Here is a 19,367-nt window from a genome sequence, read left to right as displayed (position 1 = left end):
TACGCCTGCTTCAAGCAGGCGCAGGGTTTTGACGCAGCATTGGCCTGAAAGTGACTGAGTGAAATCTTATAGATTTCACTCAGCCACTTTTGCGAGGCGCACCTGCCCCGGAACGCCCACCCTGCGCCGGAACGCCCACAAGCGGCGCAGGGCTTTACAACGTGACGCATCTGCCTAGATGCGTCACGTTGTAAATGGGTCGTAGGGATGCGCCACGTTTACGCCGCAGTTGCGTGATGCAAACGTGGCACATTCCCAACATAAATCTGCCCCCTGGAGCCTGGGATTGTCGCCCCCTGGCTCTGTGCCCCTAACTTGGAAGCTGTACCCCTACATCTTCTGAAGTTCTTTAAAGACTTCGGGGCATATTACCAAGCAATAGCGATAATTATCGCTATTGCTTGGTTAGAGACAAACATTTACCGCTGAGCTGCGGCGATTTTTATCGCAGATAAACCTTGGTATTACCAAGGTTTATTGCAAATGCGATAAAAAACGGCCGCAATGCATGAATATCGCTGAAAAGTCAGCGATATTCATGCATTACCGAGCTAATGCTCTTAGCCATGTTATCCACCTCCCATTGGATAACATGGCTAAGAACTGCTCAGGGCAGGTGTTAGCTTTTGGAGATATTCGCCCTTAGCGCGAATATCTCCAAAAGTTGGTAATAGGAGATAGCGATGTTAGCGACTGTTTCCAGTCGCTAACATCTTGGCACGCCCACTTTGCATGTCATTAGTGATAAATATCACTGACATGCAAAGCGGGGCCCAAGATGGTCGCTATCTCCTATTAGCTGTGGCTAACTGGTGTTAGCGACAGCTTGGTAATAGGGAGATAATTTTATCTCCGCTTTCTTGGCTTTTAAAGCCAAAAAAGCGGAGATAAACCCCCTTGATAATATGCCCCTTCCTTTTCTAGATTTCTTCCCTTCTGGCTACGAACGATTCTTTTTTTGGCAAATCATCTGCACTTATTACTGACTCGGTTCACGATGTACACGTCACAAACAACATGCAAACAGTAAGGCACTAAAACAACAACAAATTGTCTGACCCTTGCCCTGTCTGAGTGATGACCTCAGACTCATGGGCCTCTGTTTCTCAGATTTACAAGACACTGGAAAGAGGGTCAAGGCCAAGGGGAGCTTTAACCCCCTCCAACCCCTCGCCTCCCGCACAGGACTTCATTGTATTCTTTTATAGACACGGAGAAGCCATGGGCCTCATTTCAAAAACATTCTGACAGAGCAGTTTTGCTTTGATATTTCCACTGACCACATTCAACAAGCCATGGCAAAGCCAATAGGTCTTGCCTAAGCAATTTCTGTTGGCTTTGTCAATGTTTCTCTAATGAAAATTACCAAAGACAATGGGGCAGATTTATGAAGGCCTTGCGCCTCCTTGCGCCGCAATTGCGTCACGTAATGTGACGCAACGGTGGCGCAAACAATGCGCCCTATTTACAACATGACGCATCTAGGAGATGCGTCACGTTGGAAAGCCCTGCGCAATAAGGAGGCGTTCCTGCGCAGGGGGGGCGTTCCTGCGCAGGAACGCCTCCTAAAAGTGGCTGAGTGATATCTATGAGATTTCACTCAGTCACTTTCTACGTCACTTCCTTACGCCTGCTTGAAGCAGGCGTAAGGGTGAAGCACAATGCATAGAATAGATGGCTCCTGTGCATTGCAGGAGTCATGTCGCACTTGCGACATGACTCCTGCAATGCGCCGCCCGTGCGCCGAGAGATGCGTCACGCATCCTCACTGCCTTGCACCATGGTGCGATGCGGCGCACCATGGGTGGCGGAGCAGTGGCGCACCGTGGCGCATGTTAACTGGCGCATCCCTGAGGATGCGCCAGTTAATATAAATCTGCCCCAATATCTTTCTCGTGCGCGTCTCCCTAACATTGAGTTGGTGAGCGAGCGAGAGAAAATCAAGCTCTAGACCACCTCCCGGTGAGATATCTCGACACGGAGGGTCGCGACAGGTCACTACCGTTCATGTTGAGAAAGCTGCAGCTCGAGTAGAAAATCTACTCGAGTAACTGAAAGAAGCAGCGCCCGCTGGCGCACCACGAGGTATGTACGCACTGATTATACAGCGCCGAACAAGCTCCTGGCACTACAAATATGCACGAACAGCACAAGGGGCCGAATTACACACTCGCCGAATCCACTGAATTTTGCAGAGTTTTTGGTTAACCCTGCGGAATTCTGCAGAGTGAAACCCCCCCTCTTACCATGACTTACAAAAAAACCTACTACTTTTCGTTTCAAATCAATTGGCCTCACTCGATCCCTACTCTAAACTCTACTGAACGCACAAGAAATTATGGGGCAGATTTATGAAGGCCTTGCGCCACGTTTACGCCGCTGTTGCGTCACGCAAGGCGGTGTAAACGTGGCGCATCCCTACGACCCATTTACAACGTGACGCATCTAGGCAGATGTGTCACGTTGTAAAGCCCTGCGCCGCTTGTGAGCGTTCCGGCGCAGGGTGGGCGTTCCGGGGCAGGTGCGCCTCGCAAAAGTGGCTGAGTGAAATCTATGAGATTTCACTCAGTCACTTTCAGGCCAAAGCTGCATCAAAAGCCTGCGCCTGCTTGAAGCAGGTGTAGGTCTTGACGCAGCATTGGTCAGATGGGGCACCCCCGAGCCTTGCTGGAGCTGCGTCGCGCTTGCGACGCAACTCCAGCAATGCGCCACCTTTACGGCACAGATGTGTCACGCATCTGTGCCGTTTTTGCCCCATGGTGCACCGCATTATAAATGCGGCGTGCCATGGGTGGCGGAGCTGTGGCGCACTGTGGCGCACATTAACTGGCGCATCCCTGGGGATGCGCCAGTTAACATAAATCTGCCCCCAAGAGCACAAACCTAACATAACTTACGTACAAGGAAAAAACACACTAATCTACTAACAATCTTTAATTTTAGGTTCCAGAGTACAGTGCGGCTCGCTGCAAAGCGCTTCAATGTCTCGTCGGGGCTAATAGGAGCTATATATATATATACAATAGACAGGGGCGTAGCTAGAGCTTGTGGCGCCCGGGGCTATCCCACAGGTTGCCGCCCCTGGTGGTTGGGGGAAGGGGTGCTGGGGAATAGGTACGGCGAGCAATTGAAAGAGGCCCGAGAGACATGTAGTATCGCTGCTAATAGTTACCTCGATCAATCATGCAAGTTACATAGATGACACGGTCCAAGGCTACACAGTTGAATACACTGGTGACCGGCAGTACAAAGGAGAACACATAGAGTGCATAATCGAACTGGGGACTCAGAAACACTGCATGCGACATCCATCAGAGAGATGCATGAACGATTACCTGGTAATCCCCTTAGCACAATGCAAACATACACATACATGACACTGTTCGGGGATCCATCATCTACAGCTGACATTAAATGACCAAACATCATGGTCCCCCATTAAAGCAGTGGGGACCTGCACAAACGTGATGTGCTCTGACTTGAGGTACAATAATGCAATGACGAACTCAGAACAGCATGAACTACTGAGGGGAGGTGGGGGCAGGGTGGTACACATATAGCCTGGCCTTAGAACAGATTCACACCAGTCAGACCCACGCCATTGCAGCCAGAGACTTTCTGCCAAACTCCGAGTGCCTACTGCTTGGTGCTGATCTAAGTTGGAGTGTGTGCAACAGCTAAGTTCAATTCAAGTCAAGGGAGATTTCTGATTTCTGAGTATCTTGTCACCAACCTAGTATCAGCCTGCATTAATTGAGAGTTGCTCTAGTGGCCCACCACAGCAGCAAGCCACTATAGCAACAACAAAGTTCGACCCTGCAGGGTTACAGCATCACCATCCACCAAAGCATCCAGGCCTATCAACAGTGCCGGCTTCTTAACGGATGTGTTCTCATTCCTTGAGAATCCCAGGCCCCGCCAACTTGTCATACCAGCACCCATCAGGATGCAGAGTCGTAGCGGAAAAGGCACCTGAAATCAAACACGGAAATGGAAAATATAGTGGTGTATGCCAAATAAGAACACGCCCCCATGATACGATGCGGGCAGAGCACATCTCCCTTAACACCCTTGACAAGGGAGATGCCGTTGCCGTGTCAGCACGAGAACACATCTCCCCGCCCTTCACTTTAGGGGGTGTCAGATCTTGCTCTCCCTACACCCAGGGTATTCAGCAGTACGGAACACATCAACGTTGTCCCCCCTAAGCCGCATTTCCTGGCGTGTCCACCTCACCCTTCTGTACGGCAGTGCCACAACATGCCCCCCTACATTTCCCTTCACTCTCATGCCTGCAGTTCCAATCCACACATCCTTCTTTGCTCCCCCTTGACCCCAAATCACACTGATTTCAATGGCCACAAGGCAATTACCATATAGCCCAGTCTGTTCCTACTTTGCTTTTATTATTATTATTACTGTCACCCTACACTAAATATTACGGCTGCATTGCACTGATTATGAAGACTACCCAGGCTCTGCACAAATAAGGAATTCCACTTTTCTCTTATATTTGTGGTTTTTCTGCCCCTAGGATTTCCACTGTGCAACTGAGATGCCTAGGCCAGGGTAATTTGGTAAAAATAATCAAGCTGCCCGTTTCCGCCTGGAATCATCTAGCAATCAAAACAGAAAACGAGAGCCACCAGATCTGCGTTGGGGCTGCAGCCAGTGCCCCTTTCAGTATGATGTGGGCGCTGTTCTCTTAATACATTCATGAGGAAAGCTTGCATGCATGCACACGCCGCCTTTCTCTTGTAACACAGTTACCACTCACATTTTGTTTGCTTTTGATACTTGCACAAGTGCCACCACTGCCTATTTAATGTTTGTACTTGTGCCTGAGTGTCTCCCAGTTATTTCAGCATCATACCTCTAATTGTACTTTGTTTTCTCTTGTAACCTGCACACGTCACTTTTTCCTCCTGTAACGCACCGTTTGCTCCTCTTGTATTTTGTTTGCTCAAAATTGTCACTTTTGCCCCCTCATGTAATTTAATGTTTGTTTTTGTAATTTGTTCACTTGTAATTGTCTCCTCATGTATCATTACTGTTCCTAATGTGAAGCGCTCTGACGCCTTCGGGAAAGTCCGCGCGAGATAAAAATGCATAAATAATACAATATTGAAATAAATACGAGAATAGGTCACAGTACCTTTCACTGCGAAGCGTCAGTGACTGTAGCTGCAGAATCGGCTCTGTGCGCTGCCTCCTCCGCACTGTACGCAGCGCCCGATGCAGCCAGGCCTCTCATGATAGTGCCGCGCCATTGAGGATTGTGAGGCCGAGTCTCAAGGGCGGGTGACACTACACGCTCAACACCATGCTACTGCTGACACTGAGTAAGTCTGTTACAGCGTAAGGCGGCAGTCTATCACCCTTTAAGGGCTATTGGATGGCGGCCGCGGGACGGGGGTAAAAGGAATTGTGTCACTACGTCCTGACGTTGCGCGCGCGAGAAGTGCAGACTAAGGGTGATATCTGGTGGTACCAGAGAGAGGTTGGGGTCAGCTGTGGCTGTAGGTTTGCACATGACAGGAGGCTGTGTTACGGACACCAGAAAACCTAAAAAGTCGGTGCACTCCCCAGTTTAGGTTGTAAGATGACCTTAACTTCCATCACTCCATGCACAATGTGTAGGAGTCGCCTTGTATAGGGGGACCTTGCTTCCATTGGTGCAGCAGACTCTGTGGCAGGGGCGTAGCTTCATGGGGGTGTTTGGGGTGTTACACCCCACTCATAAAGGTATTCTCTGGTAAATAGTGGAGGACAGGTGCTTTCATCCAAGTTTGGTGTAGTATCTGTCAGAATGGGTGTTTTCCATACACAATTTCTCCATGTCTCGGTTTTGAATGTTGGCTATTTTTTTTTATAACCAATTTTATTGTTTTACAAAAAGGAAAGACAAATGTTGGTTATTTAACAAAATGCTGTGATTTCTCCCACTTCGTACCGCTGCCAATCCTCAGTCCTTTCCCTTTTCACTGCCCCTAATGCCTCGCTCATGTATCCTGCTTGTGGTATGGTGTATTTCAACATTATATTGATGGAAAATGTAGATTTTTCACAGTCAGGTGGGCAGAAAATCTGGATTTTATTAAAGACACGGAGGCTAAGATTATGGTTTGTGTCGGCTGGGCTCTGTATCGTGATATTCAGCAGGAGTCTGCTTGTGTGAATGATGTACTTGAGGGCGCAGTGTTTTTAAAGTCCTCAGCGTGACTCCCCCACTAAGGCACGCCCTGACTCCCGTCTTACCCTCCCCTCAGACACAATACCTGCCCCCTGTCGCCGATACGAGCGGCTGCCGCCCATCCAGGCCCAGTTCTCCATCGAGAGCGACTCCGACATGACGGAGTGCACCGGCCTCATCCAGGAGTTTGATGTCTTCGACCCCAGCAGAGCGCGCCCCAAAATCATCTTCATCATTGGTGAGTCACCACCGACCCCCCTCTGGGCGGGTGGACCCTTGGGATGGGGGTGGGGTCACGAGGAGGGAGTGAAGGGATCCAGGATGGGGTAAAGGAGGGGGTTTGTCTGAAAAGGGCAGAGTGTATGGTTGCATGGGCTCATGGGATGGAGTCTGCGGATCAGATGCAATGTGTGTGCTTGTGGTGTCACGTGGCACTGCTCATGGATGTGGTGTGCGTTTGTGGTGTGCGTTTGTGGTGTGGCGTGGTACTGCTTGTGGAGGAGATTAGCTCACTCTGTGTTCTTCTGGTACTGCTAGTGAATGAGGTGTGATGTGTTGTGTACTGGTGGAGTTATGTGGCACTGCTTGTAGACAATGCGTGTGCTTGTGATGTGTCTCAATTAATAAGAGCGCGGCCTTGTGGCACAGTACCCGTGCTCCTTGTGCTAGCTACGAAACAAAATAAGGGGTAGCTGTTCCACAATTGGGCTCAAAAAAGGCCCCCACACACAGAAGAAAGAGGAAAAGGGAAAAGGAGGGGGAGGGAGAAAAGGTCTTAGGCCTAGAACCCACCAGTAAGAGGCAAGCACCAGTCTTGTCTCTTGCTGCCCTCACACACCCCGAAGGATGTCACGCTTCATCATCAGGTGTTTGCTCCTCGTCTGGCCGGCGCTGCAATGCCTTACGGGTCCCCCGAAGGGTCACTTTGGCGGAGATCTTTTATTTAACAGCCGTCAGATGAGTGTGGGTGTGGGGGGGGAGAGAGTCCTATGTGAGTAGTGAGAGGGCGCGTGAAAGGTTAAAACTGACTAAGGGATACCAGGGTAAATACATTTCATTATAAAGGTTCCCTTGTCATAATAAAAGACCCTGAAGGCCATGAGTTGCTACAGCAGTCGTAATGTGCACAGTAAATAGAAGGTCGACATGTTTCGAGCCTCAGCGGTCAAAAATATCCAGGGCGCTTCATCAGGACTAGAAAACCGTGGATGTGAGAGTGAGAGTGAGTGATGGGGTCAAGAAACCCTGCTAAGCCAGGGCGGGCCGCACCTGTGGACGACTCCAGGTGGGCTTAAACTAAATCGCTATACCGCTCCTGATGCAACCTAGAGTAAAAAAGAGACAAAAAACATAAGTGGAGTCAGTAAGAACCTCCACATGGCGCCACATTGAGCGCAAAAAGCGCCTGGAGAACCAAAACGAACAGACAGACAGACAGACTACACACAAGGAAAAACATTTTCTCTCCCACAGTGGTGGCTGTCGCGGTGGGCGTAATGCAGCAGCTATAGGTCATGCCAGAGAGCTGGCAAGGGCATTTGCGGTGCACCCCAGCCACCCCACGATCGTTAACCTGCCCTGCAAGGAGAGGGCAATGTAATAGTGCCCATAGGACGAGATGCCCACTAGCCACACTGCATGTAGGTGCCTCACATCAGCGGACGCGTGGCGCAAGGAACGCGCCGTGACATACTATGGGGGCGCAGGAAGTCTACTCTTACCTAGCTTCAGGTAGAGGGTTACTCCATAGGGTAATGCGTGAGTAACCTGCACCTTAACGGGCTGGAGTAGAGAAAAGAAATGTGGAAGCAGACAGAAAGTGGGACACATGCATCCAACAACACTGTCAGCGTGGCCTGGTCACGGCCTTGTGGAATTACTCACAGTTTCCGCTGGGTGTAGTGGCTTTAAGCACCCACCCGCCATTACGCCTGCCTGCATATTGCATGTCCGGGGTGTAAGCATGCTTAAAGTAGTGTCAGGGCTAACGAGCAATGGAGGTACCTCCTTCCAGTATGTCATGTCATGGATGACTGCGCTACGCATGTGCGTGCGCCATGTCTAAGTGTTGGGAGGTTCGTAAGGAGAGAGGGGACGGTACAGGGCTCGCTGGCCATGCGTGGGCACCATATTAGAGTGTCGATATGCAGAGAGGTGCATAATATGATAGTCAAGGTGAGAGTCACAAAGAGAGAGTCAGTAGGTATTTAGTTCATCTCAGAGAGAACGGTATGACATGTCATCAAAGTTCTGTCCATGGTATGTCATCGCTGAGGCCTCGTGTGTTAGTCTGGAGGCGGTGAACCCAGCGCTGTTCACGGCTGAGGAGCGAGGCATTGTTCAATGCTTGATTGGACTCAAGGATGGTCCACTGAATGTCATCACACGAGTGTCCTTTTTCAATGAAGTGATTGCACAGCTTGGTTGCAGTCCGGCCACACCGAATCGTGCTCTTTTGCTCACTGATCCTGGTTTTCATGGGTCTGATTGTCCTCCCCACATACATGCGGTTGCAGGGGCATGAGATCATGCACACACAATTTTTAGTATCACAGTTTGTATGAGTGCATTGTTCCCAGGTAAAGTCCCCCATCTGTGGGTCTTGGTATGTTTAGTGGCGGTGCAGGTGTTACACTGGCCACAGGGATACCGCCCTGTCACCGGAGGAAGATTCCACAGGGTAGCCTCTGCTGGCTTCTTCTCGTGGCGTGGTCCTGTGTTGACCAAATGATCCCATCGGTTAGTCGTCCTCTTGAAATCAAACCCGGCCTGCCAAAATTAAGGAAGCTGGTGCTTAAGATCTTCCAATTGTGTCGGATGATATTTTTAACTTGGTTGGACAGTGGGGTGAAGGTCGTGATACAGGTCATGACATCACTCGACTGGCGCTCCCTGGTGCTCTTTTTCTAGATTTTTGTATGACGTCTGCTGGGTAATCACTCTCTCTTAGATTCCTGGCGAGCATGGATGCTTGCTGGTCGAACTCAGAAATGGAGCTGCAATTACGCCCGATCCTGAGGAACTGGCCATAGGGTAAATTCTCTCTAAGGGCCTTCGGGTGGTAGCTTTTGAAGGAGAGGAGGCTGTTGCAGTCTGTTTCCGTCTTGTATGTCCTCGTATGCAGGTGGCCCCTCTCCAAGGAGATCATCAGACCCAGGAAGGGAATCTCCTTGTTCTGGTGAAGCGCAGATAGGTGTCCAAGTCGTTGATCCACTTGTGGAACGCTGAGCAGGTCTCGTCCGTGCCCTTCCAAAGAATGAGGATATTGTCGATATACCTCTTCCACTTCAGGATGTTCTCCTGAAACAGGTTGGAGTCCGGGAAGATGTGAAGTGACTCAAAGTGAGCCATGCACAGCCCCGCCTGACCAGGCGCAAATGTACTACCCATAGCGGTCCCTTGTACTTGGTGGTAGGTAGTTGTCCTGTACATGAAGAAGTTGCTTTTGAGTGTGATGGTGATGCAGTTGAGGATGAAATCCACAGGAGTATTGGTAGGGATGTCAGCATCCCGTGCGAAGTTCTCCACGACTTCAATGGCGGCATCTTCATGGATGCTCGTGTACAGGGCCTCGACATCGAGTGTCAGTAGGAGGGTAATTTCTTCAATGTTGTTTTCATTTATATCCTCAATTAAGTTGAGGACGTCGCGTGTGTCCTTCAGGTAGGCGGGTGTCTCTTGAACGAGAGGTCGTAGGAAGAAGTCACTGAACTGATTCAGGGGTTCCAGAAGGCGACCAATCCCTGAAACAGTTGGCGTCCAGGGGGTGGGATAACGCCCTTATGAATCTTTGGGAGGAGGTAGAAATGTGGAATTTTGGGATTAGTGTTGACAAGGAATGCTGCTTCCTCATTAGCAGTCTCGTTAACTAAGATCCTGATGTGGGTCAAAAGCTGTTCTATCGGGTCAGTATCCAATTTGTCATAATTTTGAGTGTTGTTCAATTGCCGTATGCATTCTTGTTCGTAGTCCATGGCGTTGAGGATCACTGCGGCTCCCCCTTTATCCGCAGGCTTTATGATGATACTGTCATCTTCTTTGAGGGATGAGATTGCCTTGTGAAGGTGTAGTAGTTTCTCAAGTTTGAGCTCTTTAGAGGCTTTTTGAGACAGTTCAATGTGTTTGTCAATGTTGACAGATTCCTCCAGAGAAGGATTCTTTAAGATGGGGGTGTGGGGGTTGTACATTTTGCATGGTGTGGTCTTGTGCTGTGATATGGTTACTTTATGTGTCCTGGCTGTGGTTTGCTGTGTGGTCTTGTGATATGTTGTTGGTGCAGTATGTGACCTGCCTTATTGTTAGTTTATGTGACCTGGCTGTGGGTTGTCATGTGGGTTGTGCTGTTATATGGTTACTGTAAATGACTCGGCTGTAGGTTGTCGTCTGGTCTTGTGATGTGTTGTGTGCGCAGTATATGACCTGTTGTGGGTTGTCGTCTGGTCTTGTGATGTGTTGTGTGTGTGCAATATATGATCTGGCTGTGGGTTGTTGTCTGCTCTTATGCAGTGCCATTATTATTGTATGTGACCTAGCTGTGTGTTGTTGTCTGGTCTTGAGATGTGTTGTGTGCGTAGTATATGACCTGTTGTTATAGTATGTATGTGACCTGGCAGTAGGTTGTTGTGTTCTCCTGTGGTGTGGTGTGTTGTGTAGGACCTGCTAGTGGTATGTCGCTTTGCCATGTTACAGTTGAGTTCACAGGATTCAGAGTGTGCCTGTGATGCCATGCAGGCATGTAGCACCTTGATCTCATGTACCGTGACGCCTTCATGTGATATGTGCTGTGTGGTACATGTGCCCATGTTCCCTGCAGGTGGACCTGGCAGTGGGAAGGGCACACAAAGTGCCAAGCTGGCCTCTCACTTTGGATTCACCTGCATCTCCGTGGGGGAGATTCTGCGTAAACAGCTGATCCACCGCGCAACGAGTGACCGGAAGTGGGAGCTGATCGCCAAGATCATCGCCAATGGAGAGCTGGCCCCCCCGGTAAGATGCCCTGTTCCCCATAGGACAGTCCCGGGACCTGGGGGGCAGGGGGGAGATATGTTAGGGGGTGCTGCCCCCGATAAGATGCCCTGTGCCCCACAGGAGAGTCCTGGGACCTGGGAGGCAAGGGAGAGATATATAAGAAGGAGTGTGAACCCCCCCCCCCACACTCCCACACCGCCCCCTGTAAGATGCCTGCATGTCACAGGAGAGTCCTGCAACCTAGGGGGCAGGAAAGAGACATGTTAGGGGGTGCTGCCCCCCCAAGTAAGACACTCTGTGTCCCCTCAGGAAAGTCCTGGGACCTAGGGGGCAGGAGAGAGATGTGTTAGGGGGTGCTGCCACCCCCACCCCCCACGTAAGACACTCTGTGTCCCTCAGGAAAGACCTGGGACCTGGGGGGCAGGGGAGAGATATATAAGGATGAGCCACCCTCTCCCCAATAAGGTGCCCTGTGTCCCGCAGGATCATAGGACCCAGGAGGCGGGGGAGAGATATGTCAGGAGGAATGTGCTCCCCCCTGATGCCCTGTGCCCCACAGGAGAGTCCTCGGGGGCAGGCGAGGGAGATACAGGGAGGGACTCACTCTGGTCCTAGTGGGGCTGCATTTCTGCTGAATCCCTCGGCCCCACCACCGAGGCGTGAATGTTTGGCCAACTTAAGAGGCTACGATTCTCTTTCTCCACAGCTGGCTCGCCCGCTCTCCACCAGGAATTCAGTTCCCCCTAACCTCCCTTCTAGCGTCCACTTACCTTGCTCTCCTGTACATCAGAGCGGATATCGTCCTCAGGGGATGTCCCCCCTTTGCAATGTCCCCTTTCCTTGAACTCACCTTCTAGCCTAGTGAACAACTCTCCTACTCCCCTCCACAAGAGCCTTGATCCACAGTTGGATCTGCTGCTAAGCTCAAGGAAATAAACCAGGAACTTCTAAATCTCAAAACTGTCAATCAAAATCTCATTAACTTCACCCCGGAACTGGCCCTTGATCTCTCTTCCAACAAGACCTCGCAGGAGATCCGGCATTTGATCCAAAACCACCATAATCTACCATCTACTACCACTATGTTACCGATTGACCCCGGGCAGAGACCCCCAGGCCAGAACTGGAATACCACCCCCTACCCTAACGCACCTTCCAGACCCGGCAGATCCAAAAATCTTTTATCAGAACCAGATATTCTCTCCCTCCTCCGAGCCTACAACGCTCCTCATACACACATCTCAGTCCCTTCTGGAACGCCACAATCCACCCCTTTAAATGCCCTGGGATCTACCAATCCCAAGCAAGGCAATACAGAGGCTATTCAAACCTCACATCTAACCCGCATACAGCTCCCAGACTCAACACCAATGCCTTAAACATTAATAACCTCGTGCAGATCCCCGTTACGCAGCCCTCGCTCACTGACCACAAAACACACCTGAAATGCGTGTTACTCAACTGTAGATCAGCGGTGAAACATACCACAGACCTTGCAGATCTCATCCTGGCTCAGGAACTTGACCTCCTTATCCTCACCAAAACTTGGCTCACCGACTACTCAGGCCCCATCCTTGACATTCTAGGCCCGCCCAGCCACAACATTATCAGACTCGATCGAGCTAAGAAAAGTGGTGGTGGCATCGCAAGTATCCAACAATATTTAATTTTTTTAATGATTTATCTTATATCCTCCAATTGCCTCGAACTCAGCAAACGGCCCCAAAATCCTATCAATATTTTGTTTTTCCGGTTCAAGATAGAGTATAACGTCGTTGGCAAATAGTTTTATTTTAGGCATCCCATCTATTGGAGTTTTTATATCTAAATTGTATTGAATGTTTACTGCCAGAGGTTCTATAAAGAAAGTAAATAACACTGGTGACAAGGGGCACCCTTGCCGAGTCCCGCGTTTAATATCTATCATCCCTGCGGATTTTGAATTTATCCTGATCTGAGCTTGGGCTTCTTGATATAAATTCTGGAGCATAGAAATTATTTGATTCGGGAAACCAAATCTTTCAAAGCCATAAAATAATGCATCCCAATTCACAAGGTCGAATGCCTTCTCGGCATCAACCATCATTATTATTGCGGAGGTTTGGTGGATATTAAAGTAATCAATTGCTTGAGTTAAATAGGCAGTATTTGATGACATTGACCGGCCTGCTATAACACCAGATTGGTCTGTGTGGATCGCATATTGTGCCGCAGGGGTGAATCGGTTGGCCCATATTTTCATCAGTAATTTATAATCTGAATTTAAAAGGCTGATTGGCCTATAGGAGCCAACCTCCCTAGGATCCAAGCTTTTTTAACAAAACTGACTATCGAAGACTCTTTAAAGGCCACTGGAACGTCCCCCCCCTGCTTTAACATAATTGAATAGCTCGAGCAAAAATGGTAGTAGCTCTTTTGAGAAAACCTTATAAAATTCAGTCGGGAGGCCATCGTTTCCACAGGCCTTTCCTCCAGGCATTGAAATCAAAGCCATAACACCAAACCCGGTCGACATTGTCCCCAGATCTTCCTTGGTGACTTCAATCTCCATTGGAATGAAACGCAGGATCAGGCGAATACCACCCTCAAAAACTTCCTAACCGACCTCTCCCTGACCCAATTCAGTGACAGTCCCACGCACAACTTAGGCTCGACCGTAGATCTAATCATCTCCAATCCCAACTCCATTCACCTCTAATCTATTCTACCCTGTGACTGGTCAGACCATCACTATATCACCTTCCGTACCCTTGAAAGTTGGAACTCCAAAAGATCTCAACCACTAAAGAAAAACATTGGAAAAGATCGCAAATACTTCGCAAACATAAATGAAATCATATCTCGCTGCAATATCTCCCTGCCGCCACCTGCAAACATGAACGACGATCACAACCTCACTGTGCACTATAACAACGCCATGTTGTCTGCCCTGAATGCAACTACCCCCTTCAACTAAAAAGAAAACCCATCAAAGTCTCCAAACCATGGTTCAACGACAGCCTAAACACTGACAGACGCAGCATGAGATTAGCAGAACGTGCCCGGAGATCTGCTTCATCCACTGGTCTACTAAAAACTCTAAGACTAAAAAGGAGTTGATACAATAAACTCATCAGAACGGCGAAAGCCACCTTCTCCAAATCCCAACTTGACAAAGCCAAAAACCGCCCGAAAAGGCTAATTGAGTTGATTAAGTTACAATCCCATAACACTTCTGTCCAATCTCCGCACTTCTCCTGCTCTCAGCAAAATAGTGATGCTGTTGCTGACTTCTTCCTCGAAAAGGCGAGTAAGATCGAATCCGACCTAAAATCTGCTCTAATCGAAATCTCAACCTCTCCTGACTCCTCCTTATCCTCACCCCCCCCACGCCACCCTGTCTCTCCCCCAAAAACAATGCCCCCTGGAGTCAATTCTCACCCCTCAACGACTCTACCATCCTCAACATGCTCTCGGCCCTGAAACCTTCAAATCACTTCAATGATCCCCTCCCCCCAACTTCTTTAATAAAATGATAGGATCACTAGTCTCGCTCTGATCCAAGATCATCAATGCCTCTCTTCTTCAAGGTGAGGTGCCGGACTGCCTCAAGGCGGGCCTTGTGCTCCCTATTCTCAAGAAACCCACGGCGGACCCTGAAGACCTGAATAACTATTGACTAATCACAAACATCCCTAACCTGGCGAAGCTCCTTGAGAAATGTGTACATCAACAACTGCGCAAACACATTGAGCAATTCCAACTTATGGACCAATTCCCATCGGGCTTCCTTACTGGCCACAGCGCGGAGACGGCCATCACTCATATAGTGGACGACGCTCTCACTTTGCTTGATCAGAGTGAAGCCTGCCTGCTAATACTACTCGATCTCTCATCCGCATTTGACACTGCCAAACATGACAATCTGCTTAACCTCTTGGAACGCAGGATGGGGCTCTCAGGCACAGTCCTTTAATGGTTTGCCTCTTTTCTCAACAACAGAACGCTGGGGGCCATATTATCAAGAACGACGATATGTTATCGCTGCTTTAGCGGCAGGAAACTGCCGCCAAAGCGGCGATAAGGGTCTTGATAATATGCCCATGTGAATTCCCATAGAATCCCAGGTTTGATGTCCTTCACCCCAGAACCTGGCCTTATGGGAATACACAAGGGCATATTATCAAGACCCTTATCGCCGATCTTGATAATATGGCCCAGAGAGTTAAAACCAATCAAACCCTATCCAATCCCGGTCCCTTCTCGCTGGCGGTCCCCCACGGGTCTTCACTCTCCACCGCGCTCTTCAACCTTTCCATTGAACCACTGTCTGCTATCCTCAAAGATTCCGACATCCAATGTCACATGTATACAATGACACCCAACGGTGCATGGAAATATCTTCACCCGAAGATATCCAGTCTCTCAACAGAACCCCGCACAAAACCTTAAACTGGTTAACCTCCAACCACCTCAAACTAAACACCCTTACAACGGAATTCCTCCTCATTTCACCCACTAGGCAAACTCCCACTGTTGTGAAATATCTAGGAAACCTCACCGCTCTTAACTGCACACCACACCAGTGGTGTGCAGTTAAGTGGAAGTGGAGAAGTGTGGCTCAATGGTTAGAGCGGCAGACCCTGATGCAGAGGTCTGGCCCGGGGCCAGGGTTCAATTCCCGCCTCGGCGGGTCTCGGGCTCAAAAATTCCACGGACCTGATAATTCTCGCCTCGGTGCCTATTCTAATCATGGGTCCCACTCTGCAACTCTGGGCAATAGCTTGCTTAATCTCCACAACGGCCCCCACAACGCTAAGGATGCCTGGCCTCCACCTTGGGGGTGCCCAGGAGTGGACACCTCACAGGGAAAGCCAGGATGGGTTCCACAGCGGTATTCGTACAAGCGCCTTGAGACCCTTGCGGGTGAGTAGTGCGCTATACAAGTATCAATTTACATTTACATTTACATTTCACACATCATTGACTCCACAAAATCACTGGGAGTGGTGTTAGATAAGAACCTAAACATGCAAGATCACATCAGAGCATCTACCAAAGGAGCGAACCTCCAACTGAGCATCCTAAGAAAACTCAAACCCGTCCTTCCCCAAGAGGACTTCAAATCAGCGGTGCAAGCACTGGTCATCTCAAGACTTGAATACAGAAGTGCCACTCTATGGGGGCTACCGAAACTCAGTTTAGCCCCCCTCAGAGCATCTCTGAATGCTGCGACTTGACTCATCACTGCTTCCAAGAAGACCAACCGCATCTTGCCGGACCTGAAATCGCTCAACTGGCTTCCATTTGAGGCAAGGAGCCAATTAAAAATGTCTTGTATGACCCCTAGAGCTCTTCACTTCAATACCCCACTCCAACTGACAAATAAGCTTGAACTCTCGGTTGGCTCCCGGCCCTCAAGGAGCACCGGCACACTGCTGCTTGAGCCGAAGAAATTCAGAAAACGAAAGACCTACAAGCGTACATTCTTTGGCATTGTCCGAGAATCTGGAACTCCCTACCCCTGGAAACAGGACTGATTCCCTCAACAGCTGCCTTCAAAAGGGGAGTGAAAGCTCTACTGACGAACACTGCATTGAACTAGAAGCTTTTTTCCTTTGTCGCCTATCTTGTTTAGCTGATTTAGCTACTACCCGGCATCTGTACGGCCCAGTGTCGTCCACCAATATGCCATTTTTGTTCCTGATGTATATTGCTTTACTTTTCTCCCGCAGCTATCTACCTATGTCTTCCACAACCTCTATGTAAAGCGCTCTGATACCCGCTTGGGTCATGTTCACGCTATATAAAACTTTAAATAAATAAATACGTGGCATATGTATAAGGAGTTAACGCCGCCTGAACAGCACTTTTTTGACGTTATTGCGACAATGTTTTTATCGCCATATGTACAAGCTGTTGCTAACCTCAGTGGCAGCTTTCCGGCTAAAACGTCCATAAAAAAGATCGCCACTTCTGTTAGCAATAATGACGTGCAAGGGAGGCGTTCCAGTGCAAAAGCGGCCAATAACCCCACTTCGCAATATTTACGAGGGAATCCATGAAGTTTGGAAGACCAAAAACCGTTTTTAAGACCAGAAAAGAGCTTGGAGCATGGAGATAACACTTGGGGCCTCATTTCAGAAGGTTTTGGTGCTGGACAGCGCTGCAAGGAATGTTTCTGCGCAGCCCTGTGAAAAAACTACAGGGCAGGAATGAGCACCATCAATTTATTTATTTATGTATTTTATTTATTTATGAAATTTATTAAGCGCAGGCAAATGCCCAAGGGCGTCTCGGCGCTGTGGATAGAGACAGACCAGAGGAGTGGTAATGGGGATTATTGACTAAAAAGCCAAGTTTATATTTTTCTTCTGAAAAGAATAAGGGTGGGACAGGATCTGATGTCCGTATCAAGTGAATTCCACAGTTTGGATGTGGCAACGGTGAAACGACGGTCACCCCATGAAGCTATTTTAGTCCGGGGCACGGTCATCAACAGGGCATTCATAGAGCGTAGTGTTCTGTTGGGGGCATAAAATGTCAAGGAATTGATGAGAAAACGGGGCCCTAATTTACGGGAGGCTTTGTAGGCTATGCAAAGTGCTTTAAATTTCATTCGATTATTTACTGCCAACCAGTGATAGTTTTTGATCACTTGGGTGATTGGTTTGAATTTTGGGGTACCAGAAAGCATTCTTGCAGCTGCATTTTGTACAGACTGTAATTTGCGGATGACTTTCTGTTGAGCATTGATGAAAAGTCCATTGCAATAGTCAAGGGATGACATAACAAAGGCCGTGACCAGAGTTTTACCTGAGTCAGGGGGAAGGAAGGGAAGAATTTTTTTGATGGATTTAAGTTTGTAAAACGCAGTTGAAACAATAGAATTTGCATGTGCAGCAAATGTTAGTTTATCGTCTAGCAGTATTCCCAGATTTTTTACTTTAGTGGTTGGTATGGGCGGAGGGCCTAATTCAGTGGGCCACCATGCTCCTGGCCAATTAGGGGAAAGATTTCCAAAGATCATTACTTCCGTCTTATTGGAATTTAACTTAAGACAGTTGGTTGTCATCCAGTTACTGATGGTCACCATACCTTGTTGAAAATTAGCCGCAATTTTATCTCCGTTGTTTTTTATTGCTAAGATCAATTGGGTATCATCCGCGTAAGATGTTAGGCTCATCCCAAAGTCCTTGATGACCTTAGCTAGATCTGTCCCGTAGACATTAAATTGCGTTCGACTTAGGGATGAGCCTTGGGGGACGCCGCAGGGAAGTGTCATCCGGGCGGAGCTAAAATTACCCAGTTGTACCATTTGGGTGCGGTTGGAGAGAAAGGAGGTGAGAAGATCTTTGGCCTTATTCTGAATACCTATAGCATTGACACTGTCGATCAGGATGTTATGATCGACCGTGTCAAAGGCAGCAGATAGGTCGAGCAGGATAAGTACTGCCGTCCCTCGTTGATCGAGAATTGTTCTTATCTCGTCTGTGGCTTTAATAAGTGCTGTCTCGGTGCTATGGTGTTTGCGAAAGCCAAACTGGTCATCGTCTAATAGCAGGTGATCTTCAATGTACTGGGATAGTTGTATATTCATCAGTTTTTCTGCTGTTTTGCTGCAAAAGGCAAGCTGGCAATAGGCCTATAGTTGTTGGGGTCCTCAGCGTCCAAGTGAGGTTTTTTCAAAAGACGTTTGAGAAGGGTGTCTTTCCAGATGGCAGGATAGACCCCTGGGGAAAACATAGAATTAAAAATTTCTGTGAGTTGGGGGGCTACTATGTCAGCTACCGGAAAAAGAATTTGAGGAGGGCAGGGATCATAGGCAGAGCCTGATTTGATGGTGGTCATGATCCGGGAAACCTCAGCTATATTGGTCGCTGGAAACTGCCCAAAGGTAGGCTGGGTAAATTTACGTGAGGTCGTTTGGGGAGGACAAGAATAATCTATTTTCCTATAGGAGAAATTAGTGTAGATATTATTGACTTTGTCGTAAAACAAACTTGCAAGTTTATTACAAAACAATTGTGAGGGGATGGGCAGTGATTGAGGGGGTAGCTTTGAGAGTTTGGATACAACCTGATACAGTTGTTTATTGGAATGTTTAGCTTGCTCGATCTGAGTACAGTAATAAAGACTTTTTTCTTGCAAAATCATTTTTTTGTATGTTGCAAGTTCGTTTTTATAGAGGGATTTGTCCTCGGCAGTATAGGCCTTTCTCCAATGT

General features: G+C 48.6%; 1 protein-coding gene across 1 annotated transcript in view; it reads left to right on the top strand.

The window, feature by feature from the left end:
- The window catches only part of LOC144761176 (adenylate kinase isoenzyme 5-like), a 235,196-nt gene that overhangs the window by 11,237 nt on the left and 204,592 nt on the right, over positions 1-19,367 (top strand). The window contains exons 2-3 of the mRNA XM_078646684.1: positions 6,270-6,431; positions 11,007-11,179. Of these exons, the coding sequence (XP_078502810.1) occupies positions 6,270-6,431; positions 11,007-11,179 (335 nt within the window). The remainder of the gene's footprint in view (positions 1-6,269; positions 6,432-11,006; positions 11,180-19,367) is intronic.

The sequence above is a fragment of the Lissotriton helveticus genome, chromosome 5_2 (genome assembly GCF_964261635.1).
Source record: "Lissotriton helveticus chromosome 5_2, aLisHel1.1, whole genome shotgun sequence".
NCBI lineage: Eukaryota > Metazoa > Chordata > Amphibia > Caudata > Salamandridae > Lissotriton > Lissotriton helveticus.
This window is presented reverse-complemented; position numbering and strand designations above follow the sequence as displayed.